General features: G+C 38.3%; 1 protein-coding gene across 3 annotated transcripts in view; it reads left to right on the top strand.

The window, feature by feature from the left end:
• Positions 1-16,488, top strand: part of LOC140274961 (protein MTSS 1-like) — a 58,187-nt gene that overhangs the window by 13,969 nt on the left and 27,730 nt on the right. For all 3 annotated transcript variants that reach the window (XM_072370344.1, XM_072370345.1, XM_072370343.1), the window contains exon 3: positions 18-91. In XM_072370344.1, coding sequence (XP_072226445.1) covers positions 18-91 — 74 coding nt within the window. The remainder of the gene's footprint in view (positions 1-17; positions 92-16,488) is intronic.

The following is a 16,488-nucleotide window of genomic DNA, read 5'->3' as shown; positions in this document are numbered from 1 at the left end:
TTCTATCTATCTCCCAGGACGACTGTTGGCGCGGTAGCAGCCTTCCTGGATGCCTTTCAGAAGGTGGCTGATCTGGCAACCAACAGCCGAGGTAGGTCGGGGACAAACAATGTCTAAATTAGTTTGGTTGTTTGTTTTAAACCGTTTTCTACCACTATGGCTTCGTTCAACAGTTCAAAAGTGAATACAGACCAGTCACCTCCCGCAAAACTGCAATAATGCAGACAAGCCAGTTTTTAGTTTGCAAAGCAAATCTCTGAGTAACATGTGCTCCAAATATGCACTGCTCTCAGTCTGAGGTTTTTCTTTGTGGACCTTTCGGGGAATAATATTATTTTTTGAGTTAATCTGAATGCATAATGGAAGCGGGTATGTGTTCAAGTTTATTTTTTGTGACTTTCAGTTTTGTTGCTGCTTGTCACTCCTTAATATTAGCTTCGGCTTTCTTGTATTAAAGATTTTTGCTTTTTGGCTGCTGGCTGTGTCCAACACAGCAGATTGGTAGGAAATGCATTGCCTCTTGAGTTTTACTTAAATCATGTCTTGAAATTGTCACTTTGAAAATGATTTCTATGGGTAAAAAGTCAAGCTCCATCTGTACATCACATTTTGAGCATGTTACAAGACACTTCAAATACAATGAATATTATGAAACTTTAAAAGAAAAAAGAGAAATGTTGAATAAGTAATAACAATACAAGAGATATATTTCTAAGATCATAAAGTAAAACTTTTAAGCATTAATGTTTGCAAATACTGATTGAAAATGCAGGGAGAGATAGTGATGAGTCTAATCAAAAGTTTGAGTCTAAAGATGTCAACATTTTGAGCAGTTCTCAGATTGTTGGAAACGGAGCTCAGACAGCACAGACACAAAAATACTGCTTCATCAAAGTTTTTGTCCAACAACAACAATCAAAAGATTACTTTAGAGACCGTCCTTGTTTAGAGGTTGAAAATGAGCCAGACGAGTGAGCTGCTGCAAGCTCATGACGGACCTTGAAGATGAACAAATGAAAAAAAGAATCTCAGTGCTATATGAATCTGCTCTGTGCACGTACAAGAGTGAGAGTGAAAAGACAGGTAGACAGGGGAGAAATAATAAGTTTCTGCTGACCTAAACAGACAGAAACACTCCCCCACATGCAGTGTTGCTGTTGCCAGCCTCCATACAGCTAATGCACAGATGGTACTCTGCTTTCAGTAAATAAGCACAAATTGTCATGGTAAACTTGCACAAATGACTTGTCGCAATAATCGATTTTGCTTTCTGTTTGAAAGTACCTTTGGAACCTTATTCAGATAAAAAGAAATAAAAGGTTTTTCTCATCATATTTTGGCTGAAATAGCTAGATAAAGTTAGGTAACGTAGCACTGACATGCACTATGACATACAGTACGTAATTGGCTTGTAGTTTTTATGTTGCATATAGTTTGAAAATGTTTGAACATGAACGTCACTGATTTAGATATATAATTTAGATCCTTTTATAACTACAGGTTGTGTTTAACTTTATGTTGATATCTATGCGCTTATTAAACAATGCTTCCTAATATTAAAACATCAACATCAAAATCTGTCTTAGCTTGGAAATTTGAAAGGTTAAAGATGGTTGAATTTCAGCTCAAACATTACTGTGACATGAAATCCACAGCAAGCTTACTGATGCTCACAGTCACAATAAATGTCTGTATTATTATTTGCTGCTGCTTAAGGGTAATTGGGTCACAGATGCAGCGGTCTAAGAAAGGTAGTCCAGCAAATTAAACAACAGCACAGCCTCTCCAAGAAGATTTCTGAGGCTTTGTGTTGACTTCCTCAGTCAGACAAACAGAAGAGGAACTTGGAATTCTTTGTTTGAAGCAGTTTCACATTCTCTATTGATTTGTACTTTTCCGTTATTGACAAATGATCAGGGGCAGCTGTCTTTATGGTCGCTTGACTGTAAGCAATTAATAGAGGGCACTTCCTGGATTGATTAAAGGGAAGCAGGAAGCTTATATTGTCCGCTTGGGTTTATTTGTGTATGCATGTTTCTTGGCTGTTTATATGCCCTTTTTTCTTTTTCCTTTCATAAAAAAATGTATTTTATTTATTTTCATATTTTTTATCTCCTCATTATCGTGGGTTCTTGTGGGACTTTAAGGTTGACTTTGTTTGTGTTTATGTGTTCACAGTGCTGGATGTAGGCTAACTTCCTGTTAGGGTGTCTCACTGTCACAATCACAGTAGCTGAGGAAACAATCAGTCACTGCCACGATGATCCCAGGGCTCTGGGTTGCAGCAGCTCTGTAATTGGCTTTGTGTGTGTGATGCAGTGGCTGTTGCACCTGGCACGTTGTGTTGAATTAATGGCTTCTCTCAATAACTATTTGGATTATTAGAGGCTTGTTAAGCCACATCTCACAATCCCAGACTTCCTCCTTCACTAAGCTTTTCCAGTAGCTTTCTACCAAATGTGAACAAAAATATAAACACAATAAACATATTTTATTGATGAAAAATAAATATGTTTGACTTAGATGAATAAAATAAAAATAAAACTGAAAAACAGTTATCATCTGGTTCCTGTAGAAAAGCATGTTTACAAGACACTAACAAAAAAAGAAAAAAAGAGATGTTTTTTTTATGTGTTACAAGACATATTAATAACAAAATCATCCCTCTCTGCTATGGCTGAGGATTTCTGTTTTGAATCTGCAGAACACCACTGAGGTCAGGCAGGCTGCATGTTCTGCATTGACTACATGGAAGAGTCGGTGCCAATGAGTTCTGTATAGTTGCGGGTTGGCGTTATACAACTAATTTGCATGTGCTGTGATGATGAGCAGATGAAATGAGAAGCTTGCAAGTTGAAGAGAATAGCCAAGAACTCAGCAGAAGTAAGGCTGGGGGAGGAGTCGTTTCAGCAGGAGAGGGCAAACTCTTAAGTTTTCAAGGTACGAGCCGATCTGAAACTTGCTTGTGGCAGAAGCCAGTAGCTCTGAGAGTGCAAGGCTAGGAAGGCCTAGGAACCAGGCTAGCTCCTGGAGCTTCTGGTTTCTGCAGTAAGCAAGCTTTGAGTCGGCTCGTTGAGCGCAAGTCCTGTGTTCTACTATTTCTGCTTGCTCGCACCTCTGAGTTAACTTGGCTCCTCGACCTAGCAGCCCCTGGATTGTTAAAAGTATAATAATTTTGTATAATTTCTTCATCATGAATTTCTGGATTTATTTTTGTACTTTGGAGGGTTTTTTTAAACGTACAGTCATAAAACACTAGATATGCAAGTATCTGGCTAAATTACACCAATACTATATTTGTTCATTGCTTAGCAGAGACATGTAAGGCTGGTGAAAGCTGCTGGCAGGTGGAGATATATATATATATATATATATATAGAGTAGTATAGATTCATAGATTGCCATTCACTGAATGAGGAAGAAGAGTTAGTCATATCCTGGGCAGTTTTAAAAGCATGATAGATTGTTTTTATTTTATTTTTCCTGACAAAAATGTTGAGATCTACATATTTGAGGTGCAGAGATGAGTTTTTAGAGGATTTATAACTGGTAAAGTGGCACTTAGATAATGTATATTGAACTCATTTGTAGGATTCCCTGAATAGTAGATCAAAGACCAAAATATGACCAACCTCAATTACTATGTAGTTGCCTATTTTTTTAATGTGATTTCACTCTGTTGTGTACCTCTCACCTAGTAAGATTGACATCTTTAGTTGTAGGACAGAAGTGACCAGGATTCTCATTCAGACATGAAACTGAAACATTCAGTTGCCTTCACATTAAGGGAATGGAGTGCACAACAATCAGATACACAAATATCAAGCAGATGAGACAGAGCGGGAGTCCTCTAGCTGCTTATCTGGATTACTCTGTGTGTGTGTGGTTGCTCTAGCAACCTGCTGCCTTGGGAGGTTTTTGTCCTTAAAGGCGCTGGTGAGCAGCGTCCTTTTGACATAAAACGTCAGTATGTCAACACCTGGTAACTGGGTCAGACTGAGGAGGAGAAAGGGAGGAAGAGGAAAGGAGCCGGATATCTGACACAAAATGAGAGGAGGATAAATGTGATGAGACAGAAGAACAGATAGGAGAGAAAATTAAATGTATGACGGAGGGATTATTAAATAACTGAAAAAAGATCTGTAGAAAAGCCGAGTAGATGAGGAAGAAGCACAGCAATGAGGGCAAAAGAGGGAGTAGAAGGAAAAGGAAGAGAAGAGAGGAGACGAGGGTGAATGACGGCTGTTGATAAAGCAGGAAGAGCAGGAGAAGAAAAGAGGAGGTAGTGACCGAAAAGGAGGGGAGATTGTTGAGGAAGAACAGATAAGTGGATATGAAATGGAAAGAAAGTAGATGAAACAAGAAGCCAAGAGAATAGAAAGCTGGTTAAAGGAAACCCTTTTTTTGTTACTCTGCAATAAGTGGTAAACTGGTCTTTTGGTCAAACAGAACTGGACTCATACATTGTTAAATACAATAATTATTAAATCAAACATTTAATTAAAATTTGTTGTTTGCCTTAATAGCTGAAACAAGCTAGAGTGGATTCCATTTCTGTGTTGAGTTTCCATCAGCAGCCTTTCTGTCAGCTGTAAAAACTGATGAGGAGGTTATGAGCCAGAGGAGACGTTAAATGCAAGCTGTTGTTTTGGGTTAAAACACTCCCAGCATGTGTTGGTGGTTTTGGCTGAGCTGTGCACGCAGAGCTGCTGCATGTGGAGCCGATAGAAACCTGCGACATAGAAACTCCCGCTGGTCCTCTGAAGTTGCAGCTCCTCAACTGATATCCATCTCCCAAAGACAACGAATGCCGGCATCGTCTAAAGTTACTGTACCACTACGGCATCATGACCAAGAACCAGCCATCTTCAGACGTCTCTGATCTCACTTCAGCTGCTTTTACAGCCTGCGCTCTTCTACCCTCAGTCTTTCCACCAGATGTTGAATTAGGCTGCAGGGATTTACTCCCATGTAGCCACAGGAGTACTGGGGTCCAACATTGATATTTGGAGATAAGTTTTGACTCGCAGTCAGCATTCCAGTTCATCCCAGTGATGTTGGATGGGGTGGAATCAGGACTCTGTGTGGTCTTTCGGGTTCTTCTCATTGGGAAGAAGGTTTCTTCATCTGACCTGGACCCGTTCGCCTTATTGAAAGGCAAAAGAAGCCCTCCCTAAAGAGTCTGTACATATGGTGATGAATGCTGCTTTTTCACTGCACAGTCAGCAGCCGTACAGTGACAGCAAGTTTAGAATATGCCAGAGAGAAGAGTCCTCATATTTATATACAGAATTTAACAAGCTTGGAATTTTCTTGAAGTTCCAACATGCAGTATTTCAAACAACGAGCTGCTGTTTGCTTTGTGAAAATATACTGGTGTATTGATGTTCTAACCAGAGCACCTTGTCTCTCTCTCTCTGGTTAGTGTGTGTTTTCTGCTCGCTGGGTTGTGTTGTGGCAGCCGGTCTGACCGTAAATACATGTTGAATTTCTGATGTGTGAATAGAGCTCTTGGTTTTTCTCCACTGAATAAACCACATGAATCGAGTATGAAGACAAAAAGACGTTTTGTTTGGAAAGCCCAACTATAGGTTTCTGCTTTCAGCTCCATTCTCCATTGAAGACACTGCTGCTCTAGTGTGACACCCAGTGGTTTTCTACGGTGATCAATTGGACCTTTCTTAAGGAGTTTAAGTTTGCTGCTTCATTTCATGAACTCGTCGTGCAGTAGCTCAGCAAATCCAGCTCAAAAGTTAAACCTTTACAGCTTACTCGAGGGAAATTCTGGAAGGCAAAAACAGAAAGCAAAGTTTTCACTCCTCCCGGTGATTACGGCATTCCCATAGGAATGAATGGACTTTAGATTAACTCGTATATGAACCTGCTTGTATGTAGAGTTAGTTTTAAGTGTTTCTGTGCATCTGTCTAGATTTAATTTTTAAATAAATGCCTGCCTTTAACACAGGCCTGGTACACTAAGCTGTTGAAGTAGATTTGCCTCTATTTTAGGAAAAACTGTATTCATCTAAGTACCTTCAACTTGTATTTTAGCAGTTAGCCACTCCTTTGGTTGCAAAAAGATGACTCCTCCGCAGCTCCCTTGATTAATGACCTTCATGAATAAATATATCCGTAAAAACTTTCTGCCCTTCTTTGACACATCATTTTGTAAATTTACTGTCTCATTCAGGGTAAAAAAAAGCAGGGCATTCTCTGGAGTAGGACAAGTTTCTGCAACTCAGTGAATTTATTCAGTTTTTTTTATCAGATCCTGCCCTGCTCAAAATGTCTGGTCAGGAAAACAACTAAATGTTGATGGTTAAATGCCAAAAAGTAAGAAACTGCCTCATGCCAAAGTAAATCTGATCCAAGTGAATTCACAGTCTTGTCCTTGGTGATCTCTGTCAATACCAATATCTGTCAGTTGTTCTGACAATTCTGATGAGATTTTCTAGCAGTCTTGGTGTCGCATATCATTGTCTGCTCTGTTATGGAGCAGCGTGGTGTGGTTTTTAGCCTGTAAAGTGAATCCCTGTGGATGCTGCTGTTGTCGGTGTCTGCAGTGTGTGTGTTGGTGTGGTTAAGCTCACAGATGGCCTTCTTTGGCAGCTCGTTGTTTATTGATATCATCTTAGATGCAGGTGAGTGATGTCATATCTGCAGTGACCACATGCCACCATTAAGATTTTCTTCAAGGGCAGATGGAGGTTCGGCGCTCTTACCAGAAAAATGCTTGCTCTGTATTTTTCATATTCAAAGGGAAAATCCACTGATTTCACGCATCAGAGTGGTTTTCATGTGGCCAGGCGTGCTGCCTCGTTTGTGAAAAAGTTTGTGGAAGTGAGTCTCTGGTGGGAGCTGTGAGGTTGGTTTGAGCTGAACACAAGTTTAAAAAAAAACCCTGCTGAAGTGGAGAAAGACGTGAGTCGATGTCTACAGGCTACATTAGCTATTGCATAGGTAAAACATCTGAATCGTATTAGTCTTCAGACTGCATCATCATCACGTTGAAGGTCCTTCTTCAGCTTGGTTTTAAACTTAATATACATAATTTACACTTTCCCAGACATTATTTGGTCAAATATAATTCTCTTGCAGACGTCCCTAATAGCATCACCAGAGAGTTCTGGCAGATTTGTGACGCATCTTTAAAGCTCTGTGTCCAGGTTTGTGCCTAGAAATGAAAATTGGATACTTTATCTCGTACGCCATTATACATTATATCATTTGTTACTAAAACAGAGCTGCTACTAAACTCCCTTCTTCCTTTATTCATGTAAAGGAAAACTTTTGAAAATATTTGTCTATGTGTTGGTAGGCCTGTGACAGTTTTTACAAACTCCTAATTTGAAATTATGTAAAGTGGCGCCATCATTTTGCACATTCATTTCTATTAAAAAGTCATGCTTCGGTTAACATTACCACACTAGATCCCATTATTTGTATCCCTTCTTCTACTGTGGTTTGATGACATTAAGTGTTTAACTTTGGGCACTTAACTCAGTCTTATAATGAAAGCTAATTTTGATTAGCTTCTGTGATGTGAGTGGATTTAAGTCAAACATCTCTGCATCACTGTGGACACTTTTTTTTAGTTTTAAGCCAAATATTAACAAGGATCAAATATGTTAAAGGAGACAATTTGTCTGATTTGCAGTGACAGTTATAAGCACCAACAACAGAAACAAATAAATTATTATTATTGAATTATTTTTGCAATTAATTTTGGAATAGAGAGTCCTATTTTTTTCTTTTCTTTACTCTTAATCTGTTTCTTGTTTGGTACTGTCTCTTCTTTTGCAGCATACGACACACACATTAGTTAAGTGCTCTACACATTTCAGGGGCCCTAAAAAAAAAAAAAAAAATCTTGTACCTTGTATCAAATGTGTTAAAAGTGGTCAACAGGTTTATTTGATGGCTAGATGTACTGCATTTTTTTTCTTCATAACACCAAAACTAATCATGCGACATATTAAACCCTCTTTGGTCAATAATTAACAAGGTTAAAAAACTCCAAATGTCCATAAAATTAAAAATAAATGCATACATCAGAGTGAATTTGTACTTTAAACCATTTAATATTTTATTTGTGAAGCTGTCAGATGTTCATGTGTTAATGTGACTAATCTACTCTGAGGGCTGCTCGTGGTGTGAGGAACATTTACTTTGAAATCAATAAAAAAGTATGTACTTTGCTGTTTTAAAAAAAAAGAATTAAAAACAAAAAGCAGGGAACCTTCTAAAACTTATTTTTCTTGAATTTGACATTTACTCACAGCTTAAATTCTCTGTAAAAATTGTGCTTGACGTCCACTGATTTTAACCTAATGTACAAAATGCAAATATAAGGTAGAAAGTATGTAGCTGACTTATCTGCATGGTGCTGAGATGCACCGTGTGTGTTGTTGGGTAATGCTTTATACGATTAACTTCTGGGACGTGAAGACATTTCTATTCTTTTTGTTTACAAGTTCAATAAATTCAAATTTATTTTTAAGCTAACTGCTTAAAAGTTCCCTTCAAAGGGCTGTACAATTTCTAAATGAATTATGAATGAAAATGGCAATATTTCTGGAAATACAGTCGATGTTGGCTGTAATGCTCGATTTCAACAGACTTAGAATTGTTTTTTTCACATTTATTTCACCTGCTGTATGTACTGAACAAAATACATATATTTAGATAAAATAGGAAATTCAGTGGAAAAAGTAGGTAAAAATAAGAAATTACATTGTTTAAGAAATAGTGCTGGAGGCATAAGAGACATAGAAAATAAATGAAAGCAGCTGAGACTCTGCACAACCTGCTACCAGTTTTCTGTAGTGTCACAGCAAATCTCAAGGGCTTAAACAAAGACTTTTCAAAGTTCCAGTGATTTGTTTCACACCGGCACCTAAATACCACAAGCTATCCTTAAATGACTCATGAAATGTATTCAGGAACAAAGTCAAAGTTGCACCAGGATCACTGTTTAATCAACAGACCTCACAAAAAATATTGTATTACATGAGATGATGTCAGCACCTTAAACTATACCGGAGTCAGGAGTTTAGGGTTACCATAAAAGCAAACTGTCTGTTTCTCTGTTCCAGCTCCAAACTCCTCATCCCAACAGCCGAGCTACCACAGTCTCATATATCCTCTGCCCCGCTGAGGTCAAATGTTCAAAAATATAGGCCGTGACATGTCACTACTTATAAAACTAATGACTGTATTTATATGCCACTGTTGCTACAGGTTTGCCTGCTTACAGCGGGGTTGTTAAAATGCTTGAACTTTGCTCTACTTTTCAGCCATTGAACAGTCTTTCTATAAACTTTTCTGTGGATAAACAAAGGCAATTTGTCTGATATCTACAGTAGCTCTGATAGTGTCAGCAATCATCATTATCCTTGTGAAAGGTCCCCCACTACTATGAAACTCCTATTTTCTATTTATTGTTGTAGCAGAGTTTTCACTCCTCCTGGTGATCACGGCAAACTCATAGGAATGAATGAACTTTTGATTAACTCGTATATGAACCTGCTTGTATGTAGAGTTAGCTTTGAGTGTTTCATTTCAGCCAATGTCCGAACTATGACGAAAGAATTGAGTGTTTAAGAGTAAAGTTGCCAATAAAGTAATTTTCCGTCAGTTTGACTTTTTACTATATGCGCTCTTATACCTAATAATGTGCTCCAAAGCAGAGTGGAGTGGGGCATTCCAACCCAAAAATGATCCACTTGAATAGATGTAAATTTGTAAAATAATGGTTGAAAAGGGAGCTGCTGTACTATCTGTGTTATCTTGACCAAAGCATGTCAAAGATATTTGACCAAGACCTCAGTAAATTGCATCGGCTTATGAAAAAAAAAGCATAATGTCTCCTTTGAATGAGAAATCAGTCTCGGAAATATGGATATATACATCTTCTTCAAATCTTCAGTCCTAGATGGGTTAAATTTTGATTCAATGCCAGTCAGCTGGAAAGGTTGCTGTAACTCTGCTGGTATTCAACTCCAGAACTTTCCATCTGGCGAAGGAGAATCAGAGGGGAGAGGTTGAAGAAAAATATAAATACTGCAGAGCAGTTCAAACGCTATTTGCATATTTTTCAAAGAGCAGATGAAAGTCAAGAGAGCGTCTTTGAATTACACTTAGATTTTTAAATCGCCTTTCACAAGAACCAAGGACGCTTTACACAAAGAACTAGACAAGTTGAACAACAAGCACACAAGGTGTAAAGGTGACGGAGGCACTGAGGAGCAAGGGCATGCAGGAATTTGTAAGTGAGAAGGAGAATTTTACACTGGATGCAAAACTTGACTGGAAACCAGTGAATGGCAACTAAGAGTTTGAGGGATGTGCTGCCAAGGTTTGAGTTACAACCATGGCAGCAGAGTTTTGGATAGATTTGGAGCGTGTGTTCTTTAACTTTCCCTAGAAGTGATTTGGTGGCTACAACCTTGGACTCTATTGCTGTTGAGTTTGAGTAGATTAGAGGACATCTAGTGTTTGATGTGGCATAGAAAGCTGACCCCTTTAATATATCTACTTTGCTTTGCTGGAGTTCATAATGAGACCATCAAACCACCATCCACGATAGTTGAATTTCTGCAAAGTGTGAAGAATGAGCAGAATTGGATAACGACATAAATGTGCCTAAATAGTGCAGAATTTGCAGATATTTTCTGTAACAACTCGTGTAAAAGAAATATTCTTGCACAATGCTGTAACTATGGAAGTCTTGCATTTGTACATAAAATGCATGTCCAAGACAGAGAAATGGTGGTTTCTTGATGGTATCTTATGACCAGTCATAACATTTAAATAATTATGCTGATCCTCTCTACATCTGAGACCAAAACTAGACCCAGAATGTCCTTGGGGACAACTTGGGCTTTGCTTTCCAGGTCTGAGGATTTTCTGAGCAACATTTGAAAGGGGGGGAAACAGCTCCCAGAGATGAAATATTCAGCAGCTCACTTGTTAGTGGCTGAATTTGTATTTCTGCTGAAATAATGACTGAATTTGAAATCTGACCACAAGTCAGTGTTACAAACGAGGCCCCAGGTGTTCCTCGTCTCATGTTTTTTTTAATGTGAGAGGATAAGTGACTGCCAGCTGTAGGAGCAGCAGTGTGCAGTCTTAAAGGGGTTCATTATGGTATGGCATCACCGCGGCAACAGCAGCAGCTGCCCGCTCTGACATCATACCGACTATAATTCTGTGTTAGAAACACACATGCTGAACCGGAGCCTGAGATATGAGCACGCTGATTAATATAAGTTAATGGTGATGTTTAGCAGCCAAAAGATATGTTTGATTAAAAAAAATAAATAAATCTTCTAATTAAACCATTTTTAGCTGGATAATCTGCTCTTGCACAACGCAGGAAACAGTTCATCAGTGTCTGGTGAAAACCATCTATCTTGCTTAAGAGTGGTGCTCAAAATGGTGGAAGTGGATATACTTAGAAATATATTCTCCACTCAAATTATTTTAGAGAAATACAAATACATGACACAAGATAAATTAATTTTCATAATTTGTACACATTAACTTGAATTTTTAGCAGTCTTTGCCTCCTATTGAGGTCATATATATATTTTTCTTATCTTCATTAAACCCCATAAGAGTACAGCAATTTTTTTAATTGAATTGAACCCCCCCACCCCACTCCCCTCATTCATTTAATTATTTTTGCACCATCAGCTGTTGTTGTCTGTAAGAATCTTGAATAAATGAGACCACAAGTCAGGATGAGAACAGCCTGAGCTGATGTCACAAAGTCACTAAAACTAATATTAGTCTCTAAATTCTGACCTTTGCCTGCCAACAAAATAAAGAAATCTAGATTCTAAAGAATGCATTAGTCAAGTCAAGTTTATTTGTGTAGCACATTTCATGTACAAAACAATTCAAAGTGCATTACATTACAGCGGGGAGTGGAAGAAGCATTAGGAATACATAAAAGAATATTAAACAAACATAAGAAATAAGTTAGTTGTCAAGAAATCAAGGGAGAAGGGGAAAGAATGTGAATGTTAACATGAAAGCCCACCATGACAACAAATAGACTGTAGCTCTGCTACAGACCAGTTAAAATGAAGAAATCTTTCATTTGTCTGAACGATACTCATGCATTTGTTTACCATTTCTAAACTGCAGCTGTACAGGAATACAGGAGGTGTACCTGCTGAATGTCTGAGTCAGCTAGAGGGTGTGCTTGAATTATTAAACAGGGGCACCAGCAGGTGAGGCTGCATGTGTTCTTTTCATCTTCTGCACAAACTCCTTCTAATTAGTAATGAGTCCCCACCCGTCTGAGGGAGCATCACAAAGAATACCTAAGTGCTCCCTCTGCAGGCCCAGACTTGGGGCTCTGCATGTGTCTCTGTGGAGAAATGAATAAAGGAAAGGTTTTGCCCTATGTAGCACATCTTTTTTATTTATTTTTTTTTTAAATCACAGGGTCATCATATTAGGTAATTATAATATGTATTCCTTATTTTGTACGAATGACCTGTTGAAAAGGGAGATCCCAGCCACAGGAGAGGTGGAGGTTATCAGCAGGAGCTCAGAGTTGTTTGTAAAGGTTGAACGCCTGTTAAATAATTCACAGCTACATGGTCATGCGGCAGAGATGAGCTCTGTACCTGCCTCACCCTCATTTTCAGACAATCTCATGTCATTCTCCCAGAGTGAATGCATAGTGTGGTATTTCCATGTTCAAGCCATTTACCTGTCACTGAATCAAACCACTGCAGTAAAACAGAGCAAAGAATGAACTCTACTGACTTGTATTGCGCATTTGTTATTTATTCTACAACACACTGTTCTCTTCCCGCTTTGTTTGAATTTACAGTAAACTGTTCATCATGTAGGTGCTTGTTTTAGAGCTTCAGCATTACTTTGAAAGCACAGACTGGCTTTACTGAATCATCAGCTATTGTTCTTTGAGCTTTGGCAACAAAAACCTGGCACCTGTGCTAAACCTCCTGCCCCGACCTCCCTCATCTGCCCACCAGCTAGATGCCTGTCAGGGAGAGGTAAGAAGTCCTCAGGCAACCTGAGCGCTCAGGGACGTCTGGCCGGAGGACATGCCCATAGTAAATTTGCGGTTGAGTGCAGATGATTTACATGCTGGCAGAAAATGACAGAGGTGTGTGTGTTTCTCATCTCCAGGAAGGGATGGGAGGATCAAAGTATGTCTGGCTTAACAGACAACAGCCAATGACAGAAGAAAGGGATCTGCCTGAACAGGCTTTTCATAGTTGAAACACACATATGCACAAGTACAGCCCACACACACACACACACACACACACACACACACACCTGTGTTGCTGACAAAATCACCACTGGTAATGCAGACCTCCCGTGCAGTTCCTTACTAACCACCAAAAACCACCATTACACATTAATGCAACCTACCACATGTGCATCATTGAGCTTTGATTAATAAAACACAATTTCATTCATCCAAGTTTATGCCTTTACATTTTATATTTAGAAATTAATCTTTAAAGTCACATCGAGTTTTAAAACCCGGTTTTATTTGAATGTTAAGTCACTTCTGTGCCATGAGTCCATTGCATTTTATTATAAAATTTCTTTTGAGTGTATCTTACCCTGCATATTTAGTAGGTGCAGCTGGCTTACTCGTCAGTGAACAGCTCCAGTAAACTGAAGCACTGGTACTGTGTAATCTCTGCATCTTGTTTCATTTTTTTGATGTTCAAAGTGAGGTGCCTGAATGAGACGATGTTTGATGGCATTTAACATTTTTTCTTCTAAAGACTGAAGGTTTTTTTCTTTAAGTTACTTGAATGGTGATTTAGTCATTGCAGTGATAAGCACTGGAGATGTTTTTTATTTATTTTATTAGAGCACTGGAGATGTTTTTTAAGCAACTGCGAGTCTTAATGAGCTGCTTTTCAATCACGGTTTCTGTGTTATAGACAGTGACATTAAAAAGGGTTTATTTGGTTGACTCAAAGCAGACCAGTGGTATATGTACATTATCATTTATCTTCTGCTGCTTCACATTGAGTAGATATCACTATGCAATGAATGCCTGAACCTAACCAACCCATTCAAAAAGGGTAACTATTACTCGGCAGTGAGAGTCAGCGAAGGGCAGAAATTAACTGACTTTCAGCACATTGACAAAGATGAAACATTTCATAGAGTTAATAACGTGATATGAAACATAAGAGGGCAAACTTCGTATACCTGCATATACTCTGCATTACACCACTGCCTGTTTCTACAGACGCAGTAATTCAAGATTGAATTAACATTGTGTACCTGAGATGATTTTTATCTAAATAAAAAATTAATTTGATAAGAGTTTGCTTTATTTGTAAATTGAAAAGGACGCTTTCTTTGTTATGGTATAAAAAAAATGCATTTCACTGACAAAACTAATCGGGTCAGAGTATTAATGTCTAACAATATGAGAAGAAAGTGGGGTCCACAAATTTTGGTATCAGCTTGTTAATATATTGGCTTTTGGTGGAAAAAAAATATATAAATGGGGGTTGGTATGCATTTACATCCACATTTAATGAAAATAGTCTTTTATTTATAAAGCCCTTTCCAATTGCTCTTCTTTTAAGCATTTTTTAAACAAGTTCAGTTTTACTAACATATCTACAGCTTGTTCCCACGACAATATAATTGTTAAAGGAAAAACATTTAAAGCTTGTTTAGTTCTCCTTTGTGTAACTCTGAAGAATTTGCGTCCTTCATGATCAGTGTGATCAGAGGTTTGATCTGTTTTTAAAAAAAAAAAAAAAAGTGTGTGTGGCTGGGGGGTGCACCAGTAGTTGAATCCATCAGTCTCCTGTGCTTTTGTATGGATTGCAGCTCATTAAATGGCAGATGACCAAACAAACTGGATTTGAACACAATGTGTGTAATTAGTGTAAAGTGCTTTTTCTTGTGTATATGGAGATAAGGTAGAGCCAGACAGAGACACGCTCTCTGCACACCCTTATTATCTCTGTCTGTTTGAATCTCTTCCGTTTTCTTTCCCCACTGAATGCTTTCCTTTCTTCGCTCTAGTAGCTGCTGTTTACTGTCAACACGTTGTCTTGGTTTTGCTGCTGCACAGCTTCTCTGCTCTCAGTAATTACAGTCAAACATTTTAGATGTTGGCATATTTTGCTTTGCATGACTTATTGCAAGAGGATTTAATGAAGAATAGATCAGAAAAAAACCCCACTCAGGATTTGAAGCAAACACGATGGCTCATTCCACATTTCTCTGCTTCTTTCTGCATTTAACTTGGGGGGGCTTTTTGCTGCTTATGAATGGTGCCTGTCTTAGACTTGATTCATTTAGTTTTTCTCCTTACTTTGAATGTTTCATAGACTTTTGTTTAAGAAAATGGAGGCACATTGTGCCATACACTGCCAAATGAAATCCGTTTTTTAGCCCTAACCAAGTGATGTTGCCTTAAGCCAGTCAGGAAGTTACAAGTGTTTTAGTAAAGTGGTGTGTTATTGACAGAATGTATGTTGGCCTTTATGTCACATCACAAGAAAGTCCATAGTTGAAAGCACTTCTTCCTCCTTGTGCTGACTTTGAGGCTTTCAGGCAAAACAAATTTATTTATAGAGCACAATTCTACAGTTGGGTGATTCAAAAGGCTCTGGAACATTTTGTTTGAATGCATTTGATTTTTATTTTTTTTTTCTCTATAGTAAAATAGAGTGTAAGGTACAGTGCAGTGAAAGTTTAATTAATTTATCAAAGTGCTTCACTGCAATTCCATTTCTTTTTTAACCAAAAGACTTGAGAATGACTTCTGCTATGAAGTGGAAACGCTCATATGAGTCTCATTTCCCTTTCACTGGGTGTAGTTATAAGTCATATTGAAGTATATGAATAAACTACCTATATGATCATTACAGCTGGAGTTCTGGTGATTTTGCCATGTTTTGAAATGCCCAAGTACGAGCTACACCTATCAGTCCCAATATTAACACTACTGGCAGGTCAGGTAAATAACAATATTACGATTACTATTATAGATGATATTATATTTATGATAATTTTGTCCCATCAAATGCATTTTTAAGACCTCAGAAACATAATGTAAGGCTTCATACTACTGTGACTGCAGATGTATTTGTTTTCACTTTGCTGTGATTGCAGAGCATGTTCTATTTTTCTGAAAGCAAGTTGGTGAAACTCTGCACTGAGGCTGCTGCAGCAGCACGAGTGGCGTTAGCGTCTCTTAGCATTCAGACACAGCTCTCCCACTCAAACACACACATACATACACGCGTACTCGGAGGGCACCGGGTGTGCACAGTCAGCCTGCCAGTTCTTTCAGACTACAGATTAGCAGTGAAATAAGAGCTCTGGTTTTGGTCAGGGGATTGGCAGCAGCTTGGGTCAAACAAATCAAACGCTCACTTTACTTTGTTTTTGTGTCAGTTCAAAGAGAATGCGTTTGTGTGTGTGTTGGCTGAAATTTGTCGAGGCTGTGAA

This window comes from Leuresthes tenuis, unplaced genomic scaffold (genome assembly GCF_036924035.1).
Source record: "Leuresthes tenuis unplaced genomic scaffold, fLeuTen1.0.hap1 SCAF_18, whole genome shotgun sequence".
In the NCBI taxonomy this organism is placed as follows: Eukaryota; Metazoa; Chordata; class Actinopteri; order Atheriniformes; family Atherinopsidae; genus Leuresthes; species Leuresthes tenuis.
This window is presented reverse-complemented; position numbering and strand designations above follow the sequence as displayed.